General features: G+C 41.7%; 1 protein-coding gene across 4 annotated transcripts; it reads right to left on the reverse strand.

The window, feature by feature from the left end:
* Positions 1–1735: 1735 nt before the first annotated feature.
* On the reverse strand, positions 1736–22999 carry smarca4a (SWI/SNF related BAF chromatin remodeling complex subunit ATPase 4a). 4 transcript variants are annotated; one of them, XM_028042509.1, is made up of 33 exons: positions 22778–22999; positions 22492–22624; positions 18816–19286; positions 18034–18132; positions 17523–17778; positions 16587–16713; positions 16334–16507; positions 15241–15414; positions 14998–15165; positions 14869–14916; positions 14651–14781; positions 13460–13526; positions 13261–13373; positions 13023–13170; positions 12783–12946; positions 12629–12695; positions 12435–12545; positions 11174–11416; positions 10202–10315; positions 9986–10093; positions 9137–9223; positions 9004–9050; positions 8746–8912; positions 7635–7798; positions 6358–6585; positions 5118–5195; positions 4809–5027; positions 4475–4734; positions 3637–3742; positions 3445–3546; positions 3239–3371; positions 2997–3136; positions 1736–2387 (listed from the first exon to the last, which is right to left on the reverse strand). In XM_028042509.1, exons 1-33 carry the CDS (start codon positions 22997–22999, stop codon positions 2355–2357), a joined length of 4902 nt encoding a protein of 1633 aa, XP_027898310.1. In that variant the 3' UTR covers positions 1736–2354. The 4 variants fall into 4 exon arrangements, with proteins under 4 accessions (XP_027898310.1, XP_027898309.1, XP_027898312.1 ...); XM_028042508.1 differs by having other exon boundaries at positions 14869–14919; XM_028042511.1 differs by lacking the exons at positions 17523–17778; positions 18034–18132; positions 18816–19286; positions 22492–22624; positions 22778–22999 and adding an exon at positions 17371–17508 and having other exon boundaries at positions 14869–14919.
* Positions 23000–23733: the final 734 nt, after the last annotated feature.

Raw genomic sequence — 23733 nt, forward strand, 5'->3', positions numbered from 1 at the left:
AGGAAAAACTCCCAGCAAGATTCTTTTTTTTTTTTTTTTTTTTTTTTTTTTTTCTGGAAAGTTCAGCCTGTCAGTTGAACTGTGGCGTCGCTCGATGCAGTTATAATGACGGCATTGAAATTAATTTATGGTTTTTAATGATGCAATCCGACCATTTGTAGAGGAATGGCTTTTAGAAGCGAGAATCAAACAAGTTGGGACATTATTATGAATTTTTTCCTCCTTTTTTCCCTTCCGCCCACACATGGTCAAAATTATAAGTTCTAAAAATAAATACAGCGGCTCTCAAAAAGAGGACACACCCCCAAAGTGTCTGGTTTTTAGGTTTTGAAAATGAGACCATCATAAATCACGTTTAAACATTTTCCTTATGCAATGGGACAGACGGTTATGTTCACCGGAAAATATCAGACTTCGGCTCCAGCCAACCGTAGTGAATCTGGTTGACGTGAAGCTCATATTTGTGTAAAATATGTATATTCCACACAACAGAGGCTTTGTTTCCATTACAAATGTGCACAAAACAATATTCTGCTAATCTTAAAATAAATAAATAAATAAATAAATATGCTGTGTTTCCACTGAAGAGGAATTAAAATCAAACGTGAATAAGTTTGTTCACACCATGTCATTAAAAATCATGTAGCGCCATCATTCTCCTACAACTTCCTGTTGTCGTCTTCTTAGTAGTTTGTGCCAGTGACAACATCCGGTCGTTGATCATGTGACTGTTATGACGCGAAAAGCGCTTCCAATAAGCCAACGTCGATATTGGCGAGCCCCTCCACAAAACAAAATAAGAAAAAGAAAAACCTCACCTTGGAGCCAAAACTAAGAAAAACACTTTTTTTTTTTAAATTGTGGTGTTTCCATTAAGTGAACTTATTTTCAAAATTGTCAAATTGCGCAATTAATAGTCAGTGGAAATGCAGAGACTAAATATTTTCACAAAAGTGTTAGGAAAATGGGACTTGAACTGGTCGGAAGAGTAGGCACCAGCATTTTCACATCAGCTCCAGCGGGTTTGTTCTTTGCGTGTCACAGAAATGAAGTCCACAGGACTCAGCTGAGAACTGGGGTGGAGAGACAGGAGTCCTCTTTCAACCCAAAGTAACTGAGCCTGCTGTTAAAAGTGAAGAATGGCTGAGAAAAAGGCGGTAGACCGTAGAAGCGATGAGGACGCTATCGCATGCTCTCGTGGGGCCCCCTAGCGGACAGATGGAGTCAATGCAGGGACAAGTCTGTATGTATCGAAGCTCAGAGATCTTTTTAATTGTTGCTCCAAAACTATAGAGCAAAAATGTTAAACTTTTCAAACTCGGAAATTTCCACGTTTTTCCCCCCAGAAAATTAAAGTCTTTTGTGGGTTTTCTTTCTACCTATAATGGCCCCAATAGGCTTTTTTACACATTTGATATATAACATTTTTATAACAGTTGAAGGTAACCGTTAATTTATTGTGCTCCAAGATGGGACTATGACCAGAAAACACAAAATACTGCCTTTTAAAAAGGCTGTTGGGTTGTAGTCTTTGTTTTATTTTCAATAACAGTTTTATTTTAATATTGGTCTTGGTTTGTTCTCCGCCTGCCCCCCAACACATGCTTCACAAGAAAGGGAAAAAAAAAGTTGTGGTTCATTCACTGATGTTCTCTTAACCACCTTTAAATTCCATCCGGTGACTTCTGAAGACGACAGAGCGACGCAACGGATCAGGCGTAATAACGACAACGAATGAATTGAGATGCCTTTATTGTACTTTATGGAATCCAGTGACAGTGACACGAGAAAAAGGTCCTGTCCCCCCGTCCACCTCTCCCCTTTACTGAATGTGACCTGAGCGGGAGGAGGCGGCGGCGGCGGCGGCGGGACGTACCGCGTTCCCGTCCTCGTCGTTAAATTAAAGCACAGCGAAGACACATCCAGGCGCGTTGCCACAAAACATGCATCCAAAAGGGACTTCAAGGAATGCAGTACACTTTGTCTCGACAAAGACAAAAAATGTATGTCACTTTGAATTATAATAAAAAAAAAAAAAAAATAATTAAAAAAAAAGAAACAACAAAACCACAGCTGCTTTGTTTGCCCGCGATCTGTCCATGATGACTCAGGCTCTGTCAAGGTTCCACTTACAGGAAAAAAAAAAAAAGACACTACCATTTCATTATGGGACATGGTTTAAATATGAAATAGATGGTTCATAGCGTTCATATTTTTTTTTAATTAATGGTGTACTTAAATGCTGACTGTGACACTAAAAATCAGCCCGTCTAGGTAAAACTAGTTCTCTCCTCTGGCCGCCTCCCTGCTGCGTCTAGTGAAATATAAAGTCAAGTGAAGCGACGGGGTTCGCTTCAATCATCCTCACTGCCGCTGGCTGAACGCTCCTGCAGAGAGAAACCAGGCATTTACTGCTTTCCATACAAAACTATCTAAACACAGAGGTTTATGTTAAACTACAAACAAGATTCCTGCATGTTCTACATGAGTCCAGACTTTTCCTCACTCACATTCCTACAGTTTTGAGATGGAAACATGACGACTTCCTGTACATTTACAGCAGATATTTGAACAAGAAAGAAAGGGAGAAGGGCCTAAAGAATGAAGGACAGAAAGGAAGAGAACAAATCAAAAAGAAAAAAAAGACAGAGAACAAAGAGAGGCAAAAGAAAGGAACAAAGAGAGAGAAAGGCTGATATGGAAAGAAAGAAAAAAGAGTAAAGAAAGGAAGAGAAAAGAAACAAAAGAAAGACGATTGGAACGAATGAAGGAAAGATGAAAGGACAATGAAGGACAGATGATAAGAAGGATACGAGAAAAAAGTGCAGAAAGAAATGAAAAATGGGAGAAAAGAAGCAAAGAGAGGAGGAGGAAAGAAAAAAAACATGGAGGAAGGACAAGAAGGACATTGACTCTGACAATAGTTTCCTGTCCTCCATTTTCTTTTCCCTCTCTTATCCAGATCAGGTTAACCCGGTCTCCAGCGTCTCCCTCACCTCCTCCTGCTCGTCCTCACTGTCGTCGTCGCTGACGACGGGTTTGGCCCGGGAGCCGCGGCCCCTCCGCCTCTGACCTTTGCCCCCTCGGTCGCCCTTGTCCTTCCGGCTCAGCTTGATCTTCACCTTCACCGATCGAGCTGACGGGGAGAAAACACGAAGACGTGAAGAAAAAAACAAAACAAATCGGTGCTTTACGTCTGCGCTCTCTCTCTCTCTCTCTCTCTCTCTCTCATCCTCACATTCAGACTCGGAGCCTTCATCCATCTCCTCCTCCTCCTCCTCGCTCTCCTCTCCCTCGCTCTCGTCGTCTTTCTCGATCTTCTGCCTCACGCTGGTGAAGACAGACTGGAGCACGATGGAGTCCTCGTAGATCTGGAAGAGTCGCCGTTGACGCTTTTAAATCGGGACGGGAAAACGAGTCGGGCGGGTTTGCGACGGATCTCACCAGAGAGCCCTCCAGGTTAAAGGTCTGGGCGTTCTGACACAGCAGCATCACGTCCTTCTCCAGGTCGTTGAGGTTGCGGTACTTGTGACTGCGGATCCGCTCCTGAGGGCAGCAGGGAGGAGCGGAGAGAGTGAATGAGAAAGAGGAGCGAAGAGGAGGGAAACGCGAAGCCGTTCCGAGTTTCTTCCTCACCTTGATCTTCTTGAAGTCCACCGGCTTGCGGATCAGCTCGTAGTACTCCGGCAGCTCCTTCCGAGACGGCAGCTGGATGAAGACTTCGCTCAGCTGGCGGCCATTACTGCAGGGAGGAAGAGCAGAGCTTCAGCCTAAAGGGTGGAAAACGACCGGTCTGCGTCGGTCGGGACCAAAACAGACAGAATTTGGCGAAGGGTGTCGGCCAAATAACTTGTGGACCATGTTGTAATTTACTTTCTTAATTATTGTTCTTCTAGAGAAATCTGTAGACCTGAAACCTGAACAACTGGAGATTGAAAACGGTCACAAAAATCCTGGTTTTGACTAGACCTGTCGCAATAAATCCTGTCCCAGAAGTTATCGCGATAAACGATAACTTGATACGATAAAAATGGTCTCAAATCAATATTGTTGATTTGAGACCATTTTCAGGTAATATATTGCATACTAACACAAGAACAGACTCTCAGAGATCAACGAACTTTAAATTGTAGTGAATATTTAACACTGGGACTGGAAGCCATTTTAAAAAGAAATAAACAAAACAACAGAAACAACAAATAAAATGGATCATAAAGTCTCTGTAAACGAAACTCTCCTTCAAAAAAAAGGTCTAGTTGAGACCAAAGCACCAGACTGAAGACTTTTATCATCCAGTTTTTAGTGGAAAAAGGGAAAAGAAAAAAAACATAAATCAAGCAAATGGAAATTATTGAGCTTGTTTTAATTCATCATGTAATTTTTTTGCAGCTGTTCTAGTCCTGAGCTCCAAATACTTGACCGCGGTAACAACCATGAGGCCTCCTCTGACTCGGTGGCGTTCCGCCGGTCTTACCCGTCCTTGTATTTGACGACGGCGTCGACGGTCTTCTTCATCTTCTTGGTGAGGGATGGCGGGTTGGGGGAGAGCTTCTCCGCCGGCGGCCGGCCGCGCTTCTTGGCCTTCTTCCCGCTGTCGTCCTTGTCCCGCCCGCGGTGGCTGGAGCTGGGCGTGGCCGGGCTGCCGTCGTGGTCGCGCTCTCTCTTGCGCTTCCTGGTTGTCTTTTTGTGCCGCACCTCCTCCTCTATGTCCTCCAGGTTTCCTTCTTCTATGGCCTAAAGAAGGAGGAGAGCGGCGAGTCAGAAGGTCGCCTCCAAACCCTCGGAGGTTTTCCCCCACTCTGTCCCACCTTGAGCCACTGCTTCTCGGTCAGCGAGTCGCTGTAGTCCACCTCCTTGCGCTGACGAGAGCCGCGGCCGAACATCTTCTCCTCCTCCTCCTCGCAGGTCAGCCTCTCCACCTCGGCGTCGTCCTTCAAGATCCAGCCTGGCATGTCGTCCTCCTCCATCAGCCGCGGTTTCCTCTTGGGGTTGCGGGCGTCCTCGCGGCGCCTGTCCAGGTCCATTCGCTGCAAACCAAACGGGACAGATTAGAATCCAACTCCGCAAATATCAGTGACTAACTCAGGAAAAGGAAAAGAAAAAGAAACTAAACTTACCATGAAAAGCTCAAACTCTTCTTCACTTCTTGCAATCATCTGATTGACGGTCTCATCGTCTGGCACCTCGTCCTCCTCCTGCAAGGAAAAGGATTTTTCTTTCATTTCTTGCACAGGGCTTCTGCACGTTTCACCAACTCAAACTTAAGGCTCTTTAAGACGCTTTCAAAACCGTTATGAATGAAACGTAAGACCTTTGTCACAACAGAAAATCACGTATTTTATACAGTAGTAAGACCAAGAATTTTTGACAAATATGCACATAGAACCTCATGGTACGGCAACAGAAGGGAGCAGCAAACTGATCATAAATGCACTCTTCACGCAAAAAAAAGCTATCTATCTAGTTAGCAAGGGTATATTAGCAGCTAGTTAGCTGTGTTTAGTTTCACCCCGAGTGATGATGACTCATTTGTTACTCCCTGCGTGTCGAATCCAACACACATGATTGACATAAAAAAGCTAGCTAGCAACTGACCAGCTAACTAGAAGCTAATTAATGCTAACCCCAAGTAGCTCGAGCTACAGAATGGACAGAAGATGTCTGCACACAACTCAAATGTTTTCCTGACAGAAAAGTCCAGTGAGAAAAATAAAATGCATGCAATATATGTGTGTAAATAGTCCTTCCAGGACTAAATTTAAGACCTGTGATTAGCAAATTTAAGGCCAACTTATATTTTTTAAAATGGATTTAAAGAGATTTTAAGGCCTTGATTTTAACTACATAAATTTAAGACTTTTTAAAGCTTTAACTTTAGATTAAGCCTGTCGCAATAAGCAATTTATTCATTAATTGCTTGATAAATTAAATGTAAGCTCACATCATAATATATTTTCAATTAAAATATTGCTTACAAAGATGTTATAATCCTTTTTATTTATGATTTCAGTTGCATTTGGTTTTTATTTCTATTTTATTTATTGATTTTAGATATTTAAAATATCTTAAAATTTCAGAATGAAGTGTTCTTCACAAAGTTAAACCATAATAGTCTTTGAGAGGGCAGACATTTGTTGTTATGCCATTGTTATAACACATGAAAATGGTGTCAAAATGACACCATTTTCGCAATTATTGCGATAATATTATCTTTTATCACAATAATTGCTGGGACAACTTGTCATCTGGCAAAATTTGTTATCACGTCAGGCCTCCTTTAGATAGATACATGAACTTCAGACTCATTAAGACGTTTTAGGGATGGACAGACTCCTCGCAGTAAGACCAGTTCCTGACCTCGTCCTGCTCCTCGTGCTCCAGGATGGCCTGCAGGAAGGCCCGCCGCTCGCAGCCGGAGGACTTCTGGTCGAACATGCCGGCTTGGATGACCTTCTGGTCCACGTTCAGCTTGTACTTGGCCGCCGCCAGGATCTTCTCCTCCACACTGTTGACGGTGCAAAGGCGGAGCACGCGCACCTCGTTTTGCTGCCCGATGCGGTGCGCTCTGTCTTGAGCCTGAAGGTCCTGTGACGAAAGAGCAAAGAAGAACATCGGTTCAGACACGAGAAAAAACTTGTAGTCGGAACAAGAGAGGTTTAAAAATGGAGCCTTGGATTAGCATTGTTAGCTAACAACTGATTGTGTCATCCTGGACTTGTTGCTATCAAATATTGCCTCTGCAGCCTGAATATTGAGCTGTTAGCATGTCATGAGATTGTCATGCAGCAACAGTCAGAGGCCTCTCATACCAAAAACAACTTGGTTATTATTATTATAGGGACAAGTGCTGCGAATTAGCTGTTGCTATTGCACTATGACGTAAACATGGGACTGCTGTTTTGTTCAGTTTGTCTGTGTCGCTGTATGTCTGTCCCTACCAAATAAACCAATTAAATTAAAATTATTATTACACTAGAGCTGTGTAATTTTATTGATTCCACAATATTTCTGGATTTTTTTCCCTCAGAAATTAGCAATTTTTCCATCTGCGAGTATTTATACATTAAATCCTACTTTGAGTTTTATGTCAAATCCACATGAATTAAATGACAGCTATCAAACATGACATTTTTTACCCAGTTGCACATGTACATTAAAAATCACATGAAACAGCCAGTTACAATTAATTAAATGATGAAATAGATAAATTACATTATCTAATATAAGTGAATAAGACAAAAAAGTTTCCTTTTCTGCATAACCATATACACAAAGCCACACAACTAACATTTAAACAAAGCAAATGTATAACAAAAACAACATTTATTACACCAGTATTACACCATCAGTCTAATTAATTCAATCAAAGTCTATGGATCAGTCACAAAATGTCACCAAAATCACTCTGTCCCTCTATAATCTTTCTGAAAATCTTAAAAATGAATTGAATCATATCGAATCGTATTGTTTGCTGAATACCGTGATACATATCGTATCGTGAGCAGATTATTATTGTGAGATTATTGTATCGCCACAGCCCTGTATTACACCATCTTCTCCAGCGGTTATTACTGTTGCAGAACAGAATGATTGGTTTGGACCGCTTCCTGTGATTCTGCGGTCCTGTGCTTCACCTGGTGAGGGTTCCAGTCGCTGTCGAAGATGATGACGGTGTCGGCAGACTGCAGGTTCAGCCCCAGGCCTCCTGCCCTGGTGCTCAGCAAGAACACAAAGTACTCTGAGGCCGGGTCGTTGAAGGTTTTCAGCAACATGCCGCGATCTTCTGCTTTGGTGGTTCCTTAGGGGCCAGAAATAAAAAACATGTTGGAGAAAGAAAAACCATCCAAATTCCAACATAGGGCTGATGAAGGAACATTGTTCTGAATATTTTCAGCTATTTCTCATACCTTTTATCACTTCAGCTTTATTCTTTTCTCTTTTTTTTCCCCAATTATGTTTTATCTAATGATTTTCACACTAATCCGGGTAAGGATTGCAGAGAAAAGTGATTTCACGCCACATTACATTTATTTTATTTATTACATTTTATCTGAATAAATCTAAAGATAGTACGGTTAATTTACTAGAGTAAGTAAAGCTAAAAATAATCCCATATGCTCTCATATACTTAAAAAATGACATATTTAGTTCAGATTGAAATTTTATTTTTAAGAATTTTAATCCAGATATTTTGAAAAGTATTTGCATACAGCATAACCAACCAATACTAGGTCAGGGCTCCGTTTGAATGAATTAAGTAATAATAATAAAAATAAAATTAATAACACTATTTTGTTCAAGCATAGCACAGAACCATAAAAACAAAAACAAAATACTTTATTAATGTGGTGTAGCGCTTCTTGGGTGTTACGGACTCTCACCTTAGCTTTCTGACACATTTTTTCCTTCCTCTCAACTTTCTATCAATTTCACTGGCTGCAGAACACAATGACCTTTCAGTTTCCCAATGATCATGCATTTCATAACATAATCTATAGTTAGTTTTAAAATAAAAATGATCTTAATTCAAATTAATAGTTAAGTATCTGAGGAACTGAATTTTGATTTTCAATACCTGTGAGGCCTGTTCACTCAAATCAATGTTCAAACTGTATTGATCTATATTTAATAAATCTTTTTATTATGATTTATTTTTTTTTGGATTGAATTCATAAAAACAAAAACAAACCATTTGATGTCACAGGTTTATTTTTGCACATAAAGTTACTTTTTTGTTTTTTTTACCATCCAAACGCAGGTATTTGAAATTGCGGTAACCGAAGTAGTCCTCCATGATGGTCATGAGCGACGTCATCTGGCAGAAAAGCAGCACTTTGTGTTTGGTGGCTCTCAGCTTGGGCAGGATGCGATCCAGCAGCTCGAACTTGCCCGAGGCACGGTACAGATCAGGGCTAACAAAAAGACAAACAACAATAAAAACAGTCAGTCGTCATATATACATACACATTCATGAAGAAGGAATGAGAGTGTAGTTGTAAATACCCAGTCACGATTCCGCCGGAAAAGCCAAGGTGCTCGGAAAAGGACTCCTACGAATAAAATAAAAAAATAAAACTTTAGTATTCCAGAAACGTCGGTGTGTTTACGGATCGTCGCCGTTTCTGCAGCTTCATGCCTCGATGTGCTGGAACATGTAGGGGTGGTTGCAAATCTTCCTCAGCTGCATGATGGTGTTCATCAGGGTCTTCGTCCCGCCTTTACCCTAAAAACATTAAAAAAACACAAATGAAATCTGTAGTTTGCTATATATCTCCGACATTTAAAAAAAATCATTTTAGTTCTATTTCAGGGTGTGAACATTTTTCCCCGCGGTAAAATCCAAACACTTTTCAAGCATTTTCCAGTTAAGTTTTCAAACTTTTCCAGCACCTAAAACAATAAATGATCTAAAGAAAAAAAAACTGTTTCAATTCGCTATTGTTTGATATTAGTTATTACTGTTATCAATAACGTCTTGTGGTAGACGTCAGCAAAATACACTATAATATAACAAAACTTTATGTTTTGAAAATGCTCTCAAACACCTGACCGATGTGAGAACAAAATAACAATAAAATGTGGTTTAACTCAAAATAACCTTATTTCAAGTGAACAGATCAATATCTGATTGAGCCATTAAGAATAATAAATATTCAAATATAAGATAAAAATGCTCACCATGTTTTCTGACATTTAGAAAATAGAAGTAATCTTAAACAAGAACATTTTAGACTGATTTAACTTCAATCAGTGAGGGAAAAAAACCTCTTTTTATCAGGTGTATGAAAACATTTGTTTTCAACTGGAACGCTTTTACAAATTTAGGCTTTAAATTGGACTTTATTACAAAACTGTGCCGTTTGAATACGAAGCACTTCCGATAACTTTATGCAGAGCAAACTAAACAAACTCAAATTGAAGCATTTTTAAGGATTTCAAGTACAAACCCTGTATTTTCAATTGTTTTACAAAACGATGGCGTTACCTTCTTGTCTTTTTCCGAGCCGTCGGTCAGCAGAACGCCTTTGGCCTGCATGTGGCGGTACAGAACTCTCTGCAGAGCCGACATGTCGCACTTGATCACGTACTCCACCTGCGGCGACCGATGAGGGGAGATTAAAAAAAACAAAACACATATTAGAACATAAAAAAAACAACTCAATAGCAGGTTTTCTATATGTTTTCATGTTCCTATGGTTACCTTCTCTGGCAGCTGGGCCTCCACCTCTTTCTTAAGCCGGCGCAGCAGGAACGGGCGGAGCACCTTGTGCAGACGTCGGATGATCAGGATGGTCTCCTCTTCGTTCAGGTCCACCTTTGTGGACATTTATTGGTGCTGGATTAGCTTTTCATACGCTCTACTAATCTGGAACAGACTTCCAAACCGCAGAATTCCTTTAAATAAAAGCTAAAAACCAAATGTTTAGCGTTTCCTTTGTTTAGTAGTAAATGGAACATTGATCAACAAATTTGATACATGTGTTTGCTTGATGATGGAATTTGGCAAAATGTAACGTTTATTGCTTGTTTCATAACTGGTGAAACAAGCAATTATTATTTTATAATAATTATAATAATAATTATTTTACTATTTTTGTTTTTATTATTTTATTTGTATTATTATTTGCTGCAATATGAGCTCAAAGCGTTCAGCTAGCTTACCAAACAATTGCGTTTACAAAAATAATAGTCATAAGTGAGTGTGTCGCTCAAAAGAAAAGCTGAAGGTGGAAAGAAAACCACGTCAGGAGAAACTCACGTCTGCAGGAATATTTTTCAGTTTCAATTAACAGGATGAATTGCAGAACTTTTTGTTTTTGTAACGATAAGATTTCACCAGAACGCAGATCTGCTCTTAACTTAAAAGTGGTTTATTCAAAAAATGTGTTGAGTTCATTTCAGGTTGTGTAGATTAAGATGTTGTGTTAATGCGAGGTCAGTTTCAAGCTGGGTGGTTCGTGAGTGTTTGATTAATTGGTCCCCAGCCTGGATGGATTAGCATTTATGCTAAATGAATGTAATAACTATTGAATAGAGACTAAAAAACATTCAAAGTTGATGTTTCTTCATATATTTTGCAGAATAGTCGGCAGGTTTTCAAAGGGGGTCCCCAGCCTGAGGCTAATGCCGTCGGGGGGCCATGGCGTGTTAAAGGTTGATAAACCTGACCGACCTTTTCCCCGGTCATGGCGAACGGAGCGTTGAACCACTGCTCGAAGGTGCTGCAGCTCTTGAAGATGGTGGGCAGCAGGAAGTTGAGCAGGGCCCAGAGCTCGGGCAGCTTGTTCTGCAGCGGCGTCCCCGTCAGCAGGAGGCGCCGCGGCGCCAGGTAGTGTGTGTTCAGGACCTGCGTCAGCTTGCAGTGGTGGTTCTTCATGCGGTGGCCCTCGTCCACGATCATGTACTTCCAGCGGATCTGCGGGGGAACGATGATGTCAGAGCAGAGCGGTTCGTAACCTTTAGATTTCAACGTCATGAATCTGTACAAAGTGCTGCAAGTGTGAAGATCCACATTCATTGGCTCTGGACTCAAAATCACTGTTATTATTATTATTGCAAAAATTCTGTTTAAAGGTTTCAATTTACTTTTGCTTGTCTTTTTTTTTAAGACTTTATAGTTGGTGTTAAGGTATTAATCCTCCAGTCTTCCAATAACACATAATTATCAGGTGATATTTTCAGATTTCCTGTCAACTTTAAACATTTTTTAACTCAAAAACAGAGCGAGCCAAAGGGGGACATAAAAAAATAAATAAATAACAGGTTTTCTATGTGTTTTCATGTTTCTATGATTACCTTCTCTGGCAGCTGGGCCTCCACCTCTTAGAGGGGTAGAGCGCCCTCACGCTCCTACCGATGAGCTTAGCAAGTTTTCTTGGGGAAACCAGCATTTTAAGGATTTTATTTTCGATACCTGAATTTAAGACTTTTAAAGACTCTTTGAGGACGCGGACACGCTCCGAATGCTTTAGGAGGAACAGGTTAGCTAATCGCAGTCTGGTTTGTTTTCTCCAAATACTTCAGAGAACCTAACAAACATACAACCAGAGCACCAGAGCTACAATAGTGATAATAGGTCATGTGCTAGAACAGCCTAATCAAAGTACAGACCTAGTCAACATAAATTACTAATTTATGTTTACAGGCGGTCTCCAACCAATCAGATTGAGCTCCGGCTACTTTACGTAGTAAAATGAACAGAACTATCAGTTTGCAGACGGAACAAACTAGTAGAGACACAAACTAAAAGACTTTCAGCCAGAGCTGCTTCTACATGCTATTAGAGACTGGATACAAATACAGTCCACACTTTTTAAATGCTACTTTGTTAAAACAAAATAAAAATAAAAAACAATCTAGAAAATTGAACACTGCCTTGCACTATTCTACTGAATAACTTTGCAGGATGGTGTAAATTAACAGATTTCCGTTACCTTGGCTAAGATCTGCTTGTCTTTGATGATGTACTCGTACGTGGTGAGCAGAACGTTGAACTTCCCGCTCCGCAGGATGGGAACAAACGAGCGGCGAGCCTGCGGGGAGCCCTGGAAGGGACCGGAATGCGTTCAGGAAACGGAACTAGAACCGTTCACAAGGCGGAGGAAACGGTAACCGAGCATCGCCTTACCTTGTAGGAGACTTTCACCACTGACGGGGCCCATTTGTCAAACTCGTACACCCAGTTCGATAAAGTCCTGGAACAAGAGATTGCTTTCTGTTGGGAAGAGTCACCTGGACAGTCGTCACCGGTCAAACGTTAATCTGGTCACCCCGTGACTTACGAGAGCGGTACGATGATGAGGAAGGGCCCGTTGATGCGCTTGAGCTCCATGAGGTACGTGATGAGGCCGATGGTCTGGATGGTCTTCCCCAGGCCCATCTCGTCGGCCAGGATGCCATTCAGGTTGTTGTTGTAAAGCGACACCAGCCACTCCAGACCTTTAATCTGATGGTCGGTACAGTTAGCCCCGCCCAACTGTTTTTGAAATCCGCCGCGTTGCGGTCGGCGGTAGACGCTTTACCTGGTACTGCTTGAGCATCCCGTTGACCATCAGAGAAGACTGCTTGTCCACTTTCTCGGTGACGGCGTGCGCCACGGCGTAGTACGACTGCAGGCCTCGGTTGAAGCTGGCGCTGCCGTATTCATCGTCGACGTCCTGCTTGGCGTGCCTGGGGGAGGAAACAGCAGCTCAAGTGAAAAGCGAGTCGTCGACGCGTGAAAATGAGCCGGAGGAGGCGGAGCTAAACGTTAGCAGTTACTCTATGATGTGCTGGACGTCAACTTCCGAAACGTCTTCGCTGTCGGGATCTGGAATCTTCTTCTTCTCCTCGGTTGAAGCTGTCGTGGGCTGAGGCTGGTCCTCTGCGTCGTCCTGGCAACATGTTTTTTTTTTTAAAACATTAGCACCAGGAGCGAAAGCCTTTTACTCTGTTTTATTTGGAGGCAAAGAGTACGCACCTCATCTTCCTCCTCTTCGTCTTCTGAACCGCTGTCCTCGCTGTCTGAACGCGGCGCCACTTCGTAGCTGCAGGGAACGCGCAACGTTCCGTTATTAAAGCGAACGCAAAAGCAAACTGATCTGATAAGAACCGATGAGCCGATCAATCAGCCAAAATTTCCGCAGCTGGTCAATGAATACGTCCAAACTGAAAACCCTTTGGCCAGTTTCGGAGCTCAACCGAAACTACATTTGTTATGTAGACAGATTACAATAAACTGATGCTTTTTTGTAAACAACATCAGATTCAGAAGTATTTATCAGAAATGCAACAAACCAATTCCAATTCCCAATTTTCTTTTATAACTTTTATTCTAATGTCTGCCATCGTATGCGTTCAAGGTGAGGCCAGTTTTTCATATTAAAGGGACCTTTTGAAAATGACCTTAAAGCAGGTACTCATTCATGTTTTATTACAACAAAAATTTGAATGTTAATTTGAACATTAAAGAATTGGGGTTTCTTAATATACAAATTTTAAATGTGTTTTCATTGCCTGAAAGTGGAAAATTAGCAGGGGAAAAAAGCCGTCAAACATCTGACTGTGTGTAATTAATCTATGTAATGTTTCACTGAGTAATAAAGTGGACTTTTCATCAATGTTCTACTATTGATTTATGTATTATGTATGTATAATACCATAGATATGAATTAATAAGTATGTCACACCTCAAATAATCCTGGGAATTTGTCTTGGAAGGACAAACCTGATTACTGCATGTCTGTTTATTTCTTTTCTTTAACAGGCGTCTGCATTTATGAAATTATATTTTGAGCTTTTGCTAAAACTGCAATCTCATTTTTCAAAAAGTTAAAACAAATATTTTTAGATTAGCATTACTTGGCTGGTTTGCGATGAATTAATGAATGAAAAATCTTGATGAAATTTTCAGTCAGTGACTCGCTGGTCATGGGGGAAAAAATCAAGAAAATAAATCGGTGGTTTCCTTGGAAACCTAAAATATCCCATTTTCTTTACAATCAGAAAGCCCACATTGGTGGTCATAATCCTGTACTTACTTTATCTTCTAGTGTGTTTACATATGAGGAAATATTGTGTCATACACCTTGGAAAGAAAACTGAAATGAGACATAATCATAAAAAGTTTGCCTTTTTTTTTTTTAGAAAGCAAGCGCGCCATGATAATTACCCAGGGTTCATTTCCAACCATGCTTCCAACTGGCCAGCCTTAGGTGCGTCGACGCCAGTCAGGATCTTTCCGCTGTCCACGTGGATGACCTTCACCGGCAGGTCGCTCATCTGACTGGTTTCGTCTAGAGGCTAGTAGCAGAGAGAAGAAGAATCAAAACGCTGAGCGTGGAGACGGTGGCCCATTGGGAACAAACGAAGATTTTCCTCTAAGCTCACCTCTCCATCAGGTCCCATAGCAGGCGCACCGCCTTCAATGGTGTCGGGCTTCTTAAAACAAACACAGAATCATTGTGAGAAACAATATCACAACCTCAAAGTTCAGACATTGCCAGAGGCGACATTAACCTTCTTTTTCTTCTTCTTTTTCTTCTCTTTGAGAGCTTGTGCCGCCTTGTGGGCGCGCACCAACTCGGTGAGGTTGGCCACGTATTCGTCGGTCTGCTGCAGTAGGTAGGCCAGGCGTTTGTCTTTCTTCTGGTCGATGAGCTTCCGGTAGCCCTCCTCATCCTCAGCCTGGGGGAATGTTCAGAGTGAGCTCAACTCGGACTTATCGCACCATCAGGTGTTTGGTAAAAAAAAAAGTCTCACCATCAGCCTCCGCATTCTCTCCTTTTCGATGCGCTCATTCTCCTTCTTCTGCTCACGCTCGGTGTTGGCGTGATAGGTAGTCACAGCCTTGGTGGCCTTCTGGATCTTGGCTGTGATGGAGCGGTGGTATTCTTTAAAGTCCTTGGCATGCTGCAGGATGCTGTTGAGGTATTCCTGTCAGGAGAAAGGCACAAACCAATCCTATGGTTCATAAAGATTCATCATGACAGCCATCAGACTTAAAATCCCAGAGTTTTCATATGTTTTTGATCACTAGCTAGCCAGATACATAGCTAGTATTCTAGCCATTTACTTAGCTCGTATGCCAACCAGATAAAAAGCTATTATTCTAGCCATATACTTAGCTAGTATGCTAACCAGATACATAGCTAGTATTCTAGCCATTTACTTAGCTAGTATGCTAACCAGATAGTTAGCCAGATAAATACATAACTAGTATGCTAGTCAGATAGACAGTATAATAGCTGTCTAGTAGCTAGATAGATATATACTCAGATATATAGCTAACCAAATAGACTGCTAGCTGGAAAGACAGTTAACTAGCCAGCCAGAGAGATAGATAGATAGCTATGTTGAAAGATATATAGCTAGATTTCCAGAGAAACAAACATATAGCTGGCTAGCTACTTAACCAGATAGACAGCTAGCCAACTGACCAGGTAGATAAATAAGCAGTCAGAAGTTGTCCAGATAAACAGCGACTATGCTATCCAGACAAATGGCTAACCAGATAGACTGCTAGCTAGGCAAGAAGATAGCTAGCCAGCTAGATCGATATAAATAACTAGCTAGCTGGTACCTAGATTAGATAGATGAGACAGATCAGATGAATAGATAGCTCGACAGATAGATGCCAGAATTTCCATTCTGTTCTTTTTCCACAGTTGTCTAGAACTTGACTTTAAACTCTGCCATTTGTCCAGACTCCATATAAAGCCTAAACCTCTTTAAATTGTTTTTCCATTTTTCATTATTTAATCAGCCTCACATCCAACTTCTTTGTAGCTTCTTCTTGTAGCTGTGCATATAAACATGCAGCAGCTCCGGCATTAATTGATGAAAGCTTCTCTACCTGGTGTTTCTGGCGACGCTTTCGCTCTTGTTCAATCTTCTGCTGTTTCTCCAGCTTCTCTGTGATCCGGGCCTCTCGTAGAGACTGACGCTTGCTGCGCTTGTAGGCTTTGGCGTTCAGGGCGGTTTCCAAAGCTGTGTCCCGACGCATGCAAGCCACCACCTCTTGACGCAGCTGTAGGCAAAAAAAAATAAAATTAAATAACTTGCCAGAAACTAATCATGATGATAAAGCCAGTACTGTAATGGTGTACCTGTCTCTGGAACGTAAGCAGCCTCAGAGCCTTGAGCTCGATGGTGGCCTTTGTCCTCAGATCACCGGCAAGTGAGCCAGGCAGATGCTCCAGCTCCTGAATGCGGTGAACAATACGAGCTTGTAGCCTGAAACAAAGAAGCACCAGCTCATTATTTTCATTTTCGGTACAACAATGAAGGCCCAAACTTTCCATTGCATTATAAAAGTCTCTAAACTTAAGACTTTTAGAACTCTCCATGATTTGGACAGTAATCCTGGACGATCCTACATTTACTAAACTTTATTTTGTCTCTTAGAAGTGTACTTCCTGTTCTGCATATTCCTGCTGTGCAGATGTTATCACCTTCTCTACAGCGACACCATGTGTTCAGTACGAGTTGCAGGTCTTTTTAGCGCCTTACTTTTTGACTCGAGCACAACTTTATTCACAAAACTTCTGCCTAAATCTGTTCGAACAAAATCACATTTTAAATACAAGCAAAGCTTAAAGAACCTTTAAATGTGACGTGTTGGCTCTGGAACATCAGTGAAGAGCTTTTCAAGTGTTTCTCTGCTTTGTTCTGTGGCGAATTCTGTTGCTGCGCGTCGTTCTTAGAACGGCTTAAAATAACCTTCATAACAAGCAGTCATACAACATAACTAGCATGCCGACTCAGAAGGTGTTACTGTGTAGTCTGTTTGCTTAGAGACAATCCAGTTCACTCCTAATAGAAATATCCAATGATAGCGGAATGCTTGGGAAAAAAAGTGAAAAAAACCCGATAAGAGTAGTGGTATTTCACCTGCGGCCGGAGCCTCCCACATGTCCTACACCTCTCATGTCTCTTCACAATGCCAGACAAGAGTCAAGCTCAACAGGGTCTTCTTTGTGCCACAGCCATGAGGACGACATGGGAGTTGTGCTGCTCCATATCGGCCCCTCCGCCCTCCTCACCTGTACTCTCTCTCCTGGAGGATCTCCACCGGGTCCAGCCCGTGGGGCTTCTGGATAGGCGTGATGCGGTTCTGCTTCTGGTGCAGCATCATGGGAGGGAGCTGCGCCGGTTGCCCCGGCGACTGCGTCTGCGGGGGCATCACCGGGGAGGCAGCTGGAGGCACGGACGGCGGGGCGGGTGAGGGTCTGCCGGTGGGCTGGGGGGGAATCAACTTCTGGGGAGGATTGGATGGGGCAGCGGCGTTCACCATTGGTCCTGGAAAGGAAGAATTAATTTTTATTTTAGCTCATGAACTGAATCGTGATCTATTTTAGATTGTAAACGGGGCATTATCGTAGTTGTTTTTCACGTTTTTGTGTCCAGTTTTTTTTCTTAAATCTTCGCTTTTAACTATTGTTTTCTAACTGAATGTAAATCCCTGAGAAGCATCGACCTGTTTTGTTACAGAAATGCAGAGGAATAAGTAAATAATAAAGACATTCAAATATTTGGAGCTATGAGCGGGTTTACCTTCAGGCCATGATTTGGGTGGTCCGTTGGCAGGCTGGCCTTGCATAGCAGGAGGAACTCCTGCAGGTCCGGGTTGCGCCATGTTGGGACCTACCATCCCTAAAATAAGAAAAAAAAAAAACAATATTTACCTTCATTTTTATAGATAATCAGTAAAGATGCACCGATCCACTTTTTTCACTTTCGATACCAATAACTGCGCGTTAGCATTGGTCGATATCAACCTATTACAGAAAATCAGCTGAATTTACTTAAAACGTTTCCTTTCTTCTTTTTTTTTTGTTATAAACACAGACATAAATGCACTGAGTTACAAATGTATTTGCCAACTCTGCACCAGTACGTCACATTTAAATACACCAAAACCTTCAAAAGCTTGGTCAAACATATAAAAACAACTTTCATTTGTTCGGTCAGTGCAGTTAGGAGTAGAACAACCAGTGTAAAGTAAATACTTTGGTATTTACTTTAACAAAAACAACTGCAATAAACCTTCTTTCAAATGGTTCAAATGCAATGGGGGAATTTATTCATGCGGGAATAAAGCATGACGTCGTTCAAACCACAAAGCATAGAATTAGACTGAATAGTTCCGCCCTTTTGGATTTGACACTTTGTCACCAATACCTGATCAGAGAATTATTTTCAATATCAGGACCGATACAGATATTGATATCGGATCGGTGCGCCTCCAATAATAAATCTAAAAATAACCATTTGGGTTTAAAGTTTCCCTGTTACTAAATAAATACCATATCTTGTGTTGGTCTTCCTTCACTCACCATGAGGTCTGTTGTAGTTGGTCTGAGCTGGTCCCAGTACTGGTACTGGTCCTGGTCCTGATCCCGGCCCCGCAGGTGGGCCGCCCCCAGGCCCAGCGGAGGGCGGCATGTTGGGCATGGGGGGCGGCTGCTGCTGCTGCATCCCAGGCATGGGCCTCTTGCCCTGCACGGCCAGCTGCAGATGCTCTGGGATCGGGTGATTGCGTGCCAGCATCTTGTAAGCCATGATCTGGGCCCTGAGTTGGTGCAGCTGGTTCTGGTTGAAAGGGGTGGGTCCGCCGGCGGCGCCCGGTACGACCCCCGGCCCCGGCGGCCCACTGGGACCCGGGGGCCCGGCCCGGTTGGGTTGGCCCATGCTCTGGGCGGGGTCCCCGCTGCCCTCCATGGGACCGGTTCCGGGGCCAGAGGGGGGGCCGTTGGCCGGAACGGGGCTGGGTGCGTGCTCCGAGCCGCCCAACGGAGAGGGGTATCCTAGCAACAGTGACAAGGTGGGGGAGAGACTTGAATGAGATGTCACAGAAAAAAAAAAAGAGGAACTTTCGCTTTTGAATTTATTTGAGTAACAAAAACATTTAGTTTCCTCTTTGGGACAAATAAAATATTGTTGAGTTGAATTTTACATTTTAAAAAGAACAAGATAACTCTATTCAGGTCCAAACTTTAAAACTCTAAACTGTTAAATCCTGTTTCTTTCCTCTTCAGTGTGGAAGTCCAAAAGACAAAAGACTGAAAATATATTGAGCTTGTTCACATTTCATCATATCACAGTCACAAATTTCAATGCCACTTATTGGGATTTCATGTTTCGGATCATCACATTGTAAATTATCATTATGAAACCATTAAAAATTAGTGGTCGGACTCTATTAAACCTTTTAATCGAGTTAATTTCAGGGTCTCTAATTAATCACATTTCAATTGAAAACCATATAGACAAAATAAGCAAAATTCTCAATTGAAAGACTATTTTTGCTGCTAAATTATTGGATAAATAGACAAACGAGCTCAACAACAAAGATATTTAATGTTTTTCATGTATTATTTAGGTTATTCAGCCATCAGATTGGTGCTTTCAGGTGTTCAAACCCCTGATCATTCATGGAACTTCTTTAGAAATGTGGACTGTGGATGTTCACAGTCCACATTTTGTGCTGTGGACTGTGGAGAAAATGTGATGTGGACTGTGATGTTTGTGCTGCAGCTACATGTTTCGCATTAAGTTGCTAGTTCAGGTTAGACTAACTCCTTTTGACACGACTTGAACACAACGATGGTCTTTTTCAGCGTCCAATCAAATCAGTTTTTGAAGCAGAAATGAACCTCCAGTGAGTGAAGAAAAGCAGCTGTGTCGTCCATGGACGTTAGCGGATGTTGCTTGTGCGTCAGATATACGCAAGAACCAGAAACATGGAAATGCAAAGGCCTGACAGGAAGCTTTGCATCGACACAACAATAAACATAACACAATTATAAAAGCTCAATAGTTTAAAATATTAAAGACCATAAAAGACGACACATAAAAAAAATACAAAAATGAAATAGAAACGATGCTAAATGGAATTTTGGTAGCTTATGGTAACAGGAACAAAACTTGTTTTATAACGCCTAGCTTTTCAGATTTTTCCGAGAAGGTTACTAGATGTTTCCACAATTATCATAGAAAATCTCAATAAAACACATGAAGGGTTTGTGATTGTGCTAAGATAAACTCAGGAGCTTGTTGTTTCCTGAAAGCTAAAGCCCATGAAACACTCCTCCTCTCTGCCAAATCCACACCAGCAGAGGAGGAGAAACAGGTCGGATGGGTCCACACACACGCACGAACACACCCACACCCTCTAAAGCGCCTGTTTCTCCTTGATACAGGTTGGCAGGATGAAGAGCAGATATTGTTTCATACTCCCTCCGACGTAAAAATCAGACCACACAATGATCTAAACTAGAAACTTGCAGGGGGCAACCGTGATTGTGTTTACTGATACACACATAAATATACATTAGGGGTGTAACGATACAGTAATCTCACGATGCAATACACGATATTCTGATCACGATACAATATGTATCACAATATTTGGCAAACAGTACAATTCAATACGATTCAATGCACTTTTGCGATTTTCTGGAAGACTTTAGAAGGACAGAGTGATTTTAGTGACATTTTGTGTTTCATAGACTTGGATTTAATTAACTGAAAACTGATTAAAAGCGCCGACTACACAATACCGGACTCTGATTGGACAGAGTCCAACAGTCTACAGCTGGACAAAATGAATCAAAGATGCAGTGAGAAAATTAGTTTCTGTCATTTAATTTATGTGGATTTGACATAAAACTCAAAGTTTCAACAGTGATCTCCCCACTCAGGAGCCAAACAAACCAGACATGTTAAAAAGAGGGTATAAGCCTATAGACCCCTATGGTTTATCGTATCGATACTCACGGATAAAAAATAGATACCTTCTGACCTGCATGTTATTGTTTACATAAGGAAATTTCGCGCATGTGGAGAAAGCTGGAGGGCAAAAAGACAATTCATACATGTCATCCATAGCTGCGCTGCCGCCGTAGAATAATTCTGCCAACTCAATGAAACTTGGACATGTAGATATTAATTTCTTGCTGTGCTCCACGGCAAAGAGAAAGACCGTTAAAGTACAACTCAAAACCATTTCTTTCTCGCTCTCTGCATTGGCCAGGCTACACACAGATTTGTTGCCATAGCAACTGACAACACCACCCCTAAAAAACACTGAAATATTTCCCACACAAAGAGCAAAACATTCAGTCTGTTGCAGTAGTATGGTTTTAGGCTTAGTGTTTATTTTGTGATTATTAATAAGCAATTGTTGTGGTAAGAGGAGAAAACTCTAAATATATCGCTGCACTTGACTTTACTGTCTTTCTAGCTCGCTGTTTCTGTCTCTTACTCTGCAGTTGTGGAGTCACAATGTCTGGGATCATGAGCGCCCCCTGCCATGAGGCAGGAGAACTGCCTGCCTCACCTCGAAACTGTTCTCTCCTGTTTCTGATCGCTCCTCAGCTCACAAATCACATTACACACACAGTTGGTGACAAAAAAAAACACTCTACATTATATAGATAAGCTAAATTAGGGAAAATAAGTTAATATATAAAATGTTTTTTAGCCATTTTATTGGTGACGTGCAGACAGGAGGAGCATGCTCTCATAGAATGGCAGCCAGTGCAGTTAGAGAGGTTGATCAATCCCAGGTGAGGCTCAGCTCACTGCTGCCTCACCTGCTGCGCTTCCGAGCGTTGGAATGGGGAAAATGCGAAAATTCAGCGATTTTGAAGAAAAAATAAGCAAGATTGGTTACGCTAAATGAAAAATAGGTACTTTATAGTACAAACTACAAGCTGAAAATAGCAATATAAATTATTTTGTCATATTTATCCATTATAACAGGTGAGGCTCTGCCTCACTTGCCTCCCCTGACTGCACATCACTGATATATATATATAATATAGGTAATAGTGTGAACATTCATGAAACTCATGGCTAGATACAAGTTCAAATCCAAAACAACAATCAAAAGTAACACACAAAACATGATAAATCCAGTTTTTTTTTTCTGCGTAAATACACGGAGTGAAAATAGATAAGACACTTCATATATACCTAATGAGAAACTAATAGAGGGAGATGAGTTACCCTGGGAATGTTGGTCCATTGGGCTGGGGGGCGGTCCCATGCCGCTGTGTCCGCCAGGCCTAATGCCCATACCCTTCATCTGACCATAGCGAGGGTCATCAGGCATCCCCTTATCGTGCATGGGGTCCATTGGCTGTTCCAGATATTCAGACATAAAGACGGAAATTATCAACTGAGAATTTGCATGCATATGTTTAACAATATTAATGACATAGAAGTGGGTTTTAAAAAACACTAGGAAAAGAAAAAAACTATTGTTTTTAGAAAAAAAAGAAATCATTTATACTTTGTGCATCTGGTGCATGTTGTCCTGAGGATATCCTGAGGGTCCCTGTTGGGGGTGGGGGTGGCCAGAGCCGGGCGGCCCTGGGCTGGGCCCCATCATGCTGTGGGCCGAGCCCGGTGAGGGCCCGGGGCTGGGGCCCATCATGCCTCCTGGAGATGGTCCCGGGCCCGGGGAGGGACCGGGCCGCGGCGTCCCTCCCATCGGTGGGTCGGGGGTCGACATCTCTCACGAGGAGCTGAAAACGCGCAGCGGAAATTTGTACCCCTAGAGAAGAAGATAAGATTAGAGTGACTAAAAACAAAAAAGGTTTATCAAGATTATTAATATAGTGGAGCATAAAAATAACAGCACTAAGGCATCCATTTTGTCTCTTATTAAGTATTTTCTGGGCACATGCTGCCATTTTACAAGGATAATCAAGTAGCAGTTAGTGTAAAAATGCTATATATATCAAATATTACTTGAAATTAATTTGACTTTGCAATTTGACACTTTAAATTGGGCCTCTGTCTCTTTAAGAAGCTCCTACTCTTTATGAAACTCCATCTTCAGAAAGTTATCTCAGCATCAAACCTCTATTAACCCTTTAACAACGTTTTGAATCAGCATTTCACTGAGAAGTAGCTCCTATAATGAGCTCAGCAGATGTGCAGTTCCTCCAGGTGTTTGCTAATTGCAGCTGGCTAGTCTGAAGGAGCTCAGTCCACCCTGCTGTTTTGCACAGGTGAATGTTTGTCACGGGGAGATTCAAGGATTTCTCAAACATGCATGAAACACTTAAGGAAACACTACAGGTACGTTTTTGATGAGGGAATAACAATATAGCATGTTGTAAAGCTAAAAAAGGTCAATTTTACATGACCTTTAAAATAGACACAAGACATTTCTTCAAAATTCTAACATTCGCTGTTGCTTTTTAGTCATTTTTGAATAAACAGAAATTTTCTTTCTGAATT

This window comes from Xiphophorus couchianus, chromosome 16 (assembly GCF_001444195.1).
Source record: "Xiphophorus couchianus chromosome 16, X_couchianus-1.0, whole genome shotgun sequence".
NCBI lineage: Eukaryota > Metazoa > Chordata > Actinopteri > Cyprinodontiformes > Poeciliidae > Xiphophorus > Xiphophorus couchianus.

What these genes read in the sequence shown, in the direction of transcription:
- smarca4a (XM_028042508.1), bottom strand. Translation starts at nt 22,999, where the DNA reads ATGTCGACCCCCGACCCACCGATGGGAGGGACGCCGCGGCCCGGTCCC. An exon ending in AGCGTCGCCAGAAACACCAG is followed by an intron (nt 15,415 to 16,333) that starts GTAGAGAAGCTT and finishes TTCTCCTGACAG; the next exon opens with GAATACCTCAACAGCATCCT. An exon ending in GTCGTCAAATACAAGGACGG is followed by an intron (nt 3,743 to 4,474) that starts GTAAGACCGGCG and finishes TCCTCCCTGCAG; the next exon opens with TAATGGCCGCCAGCTGAGCG.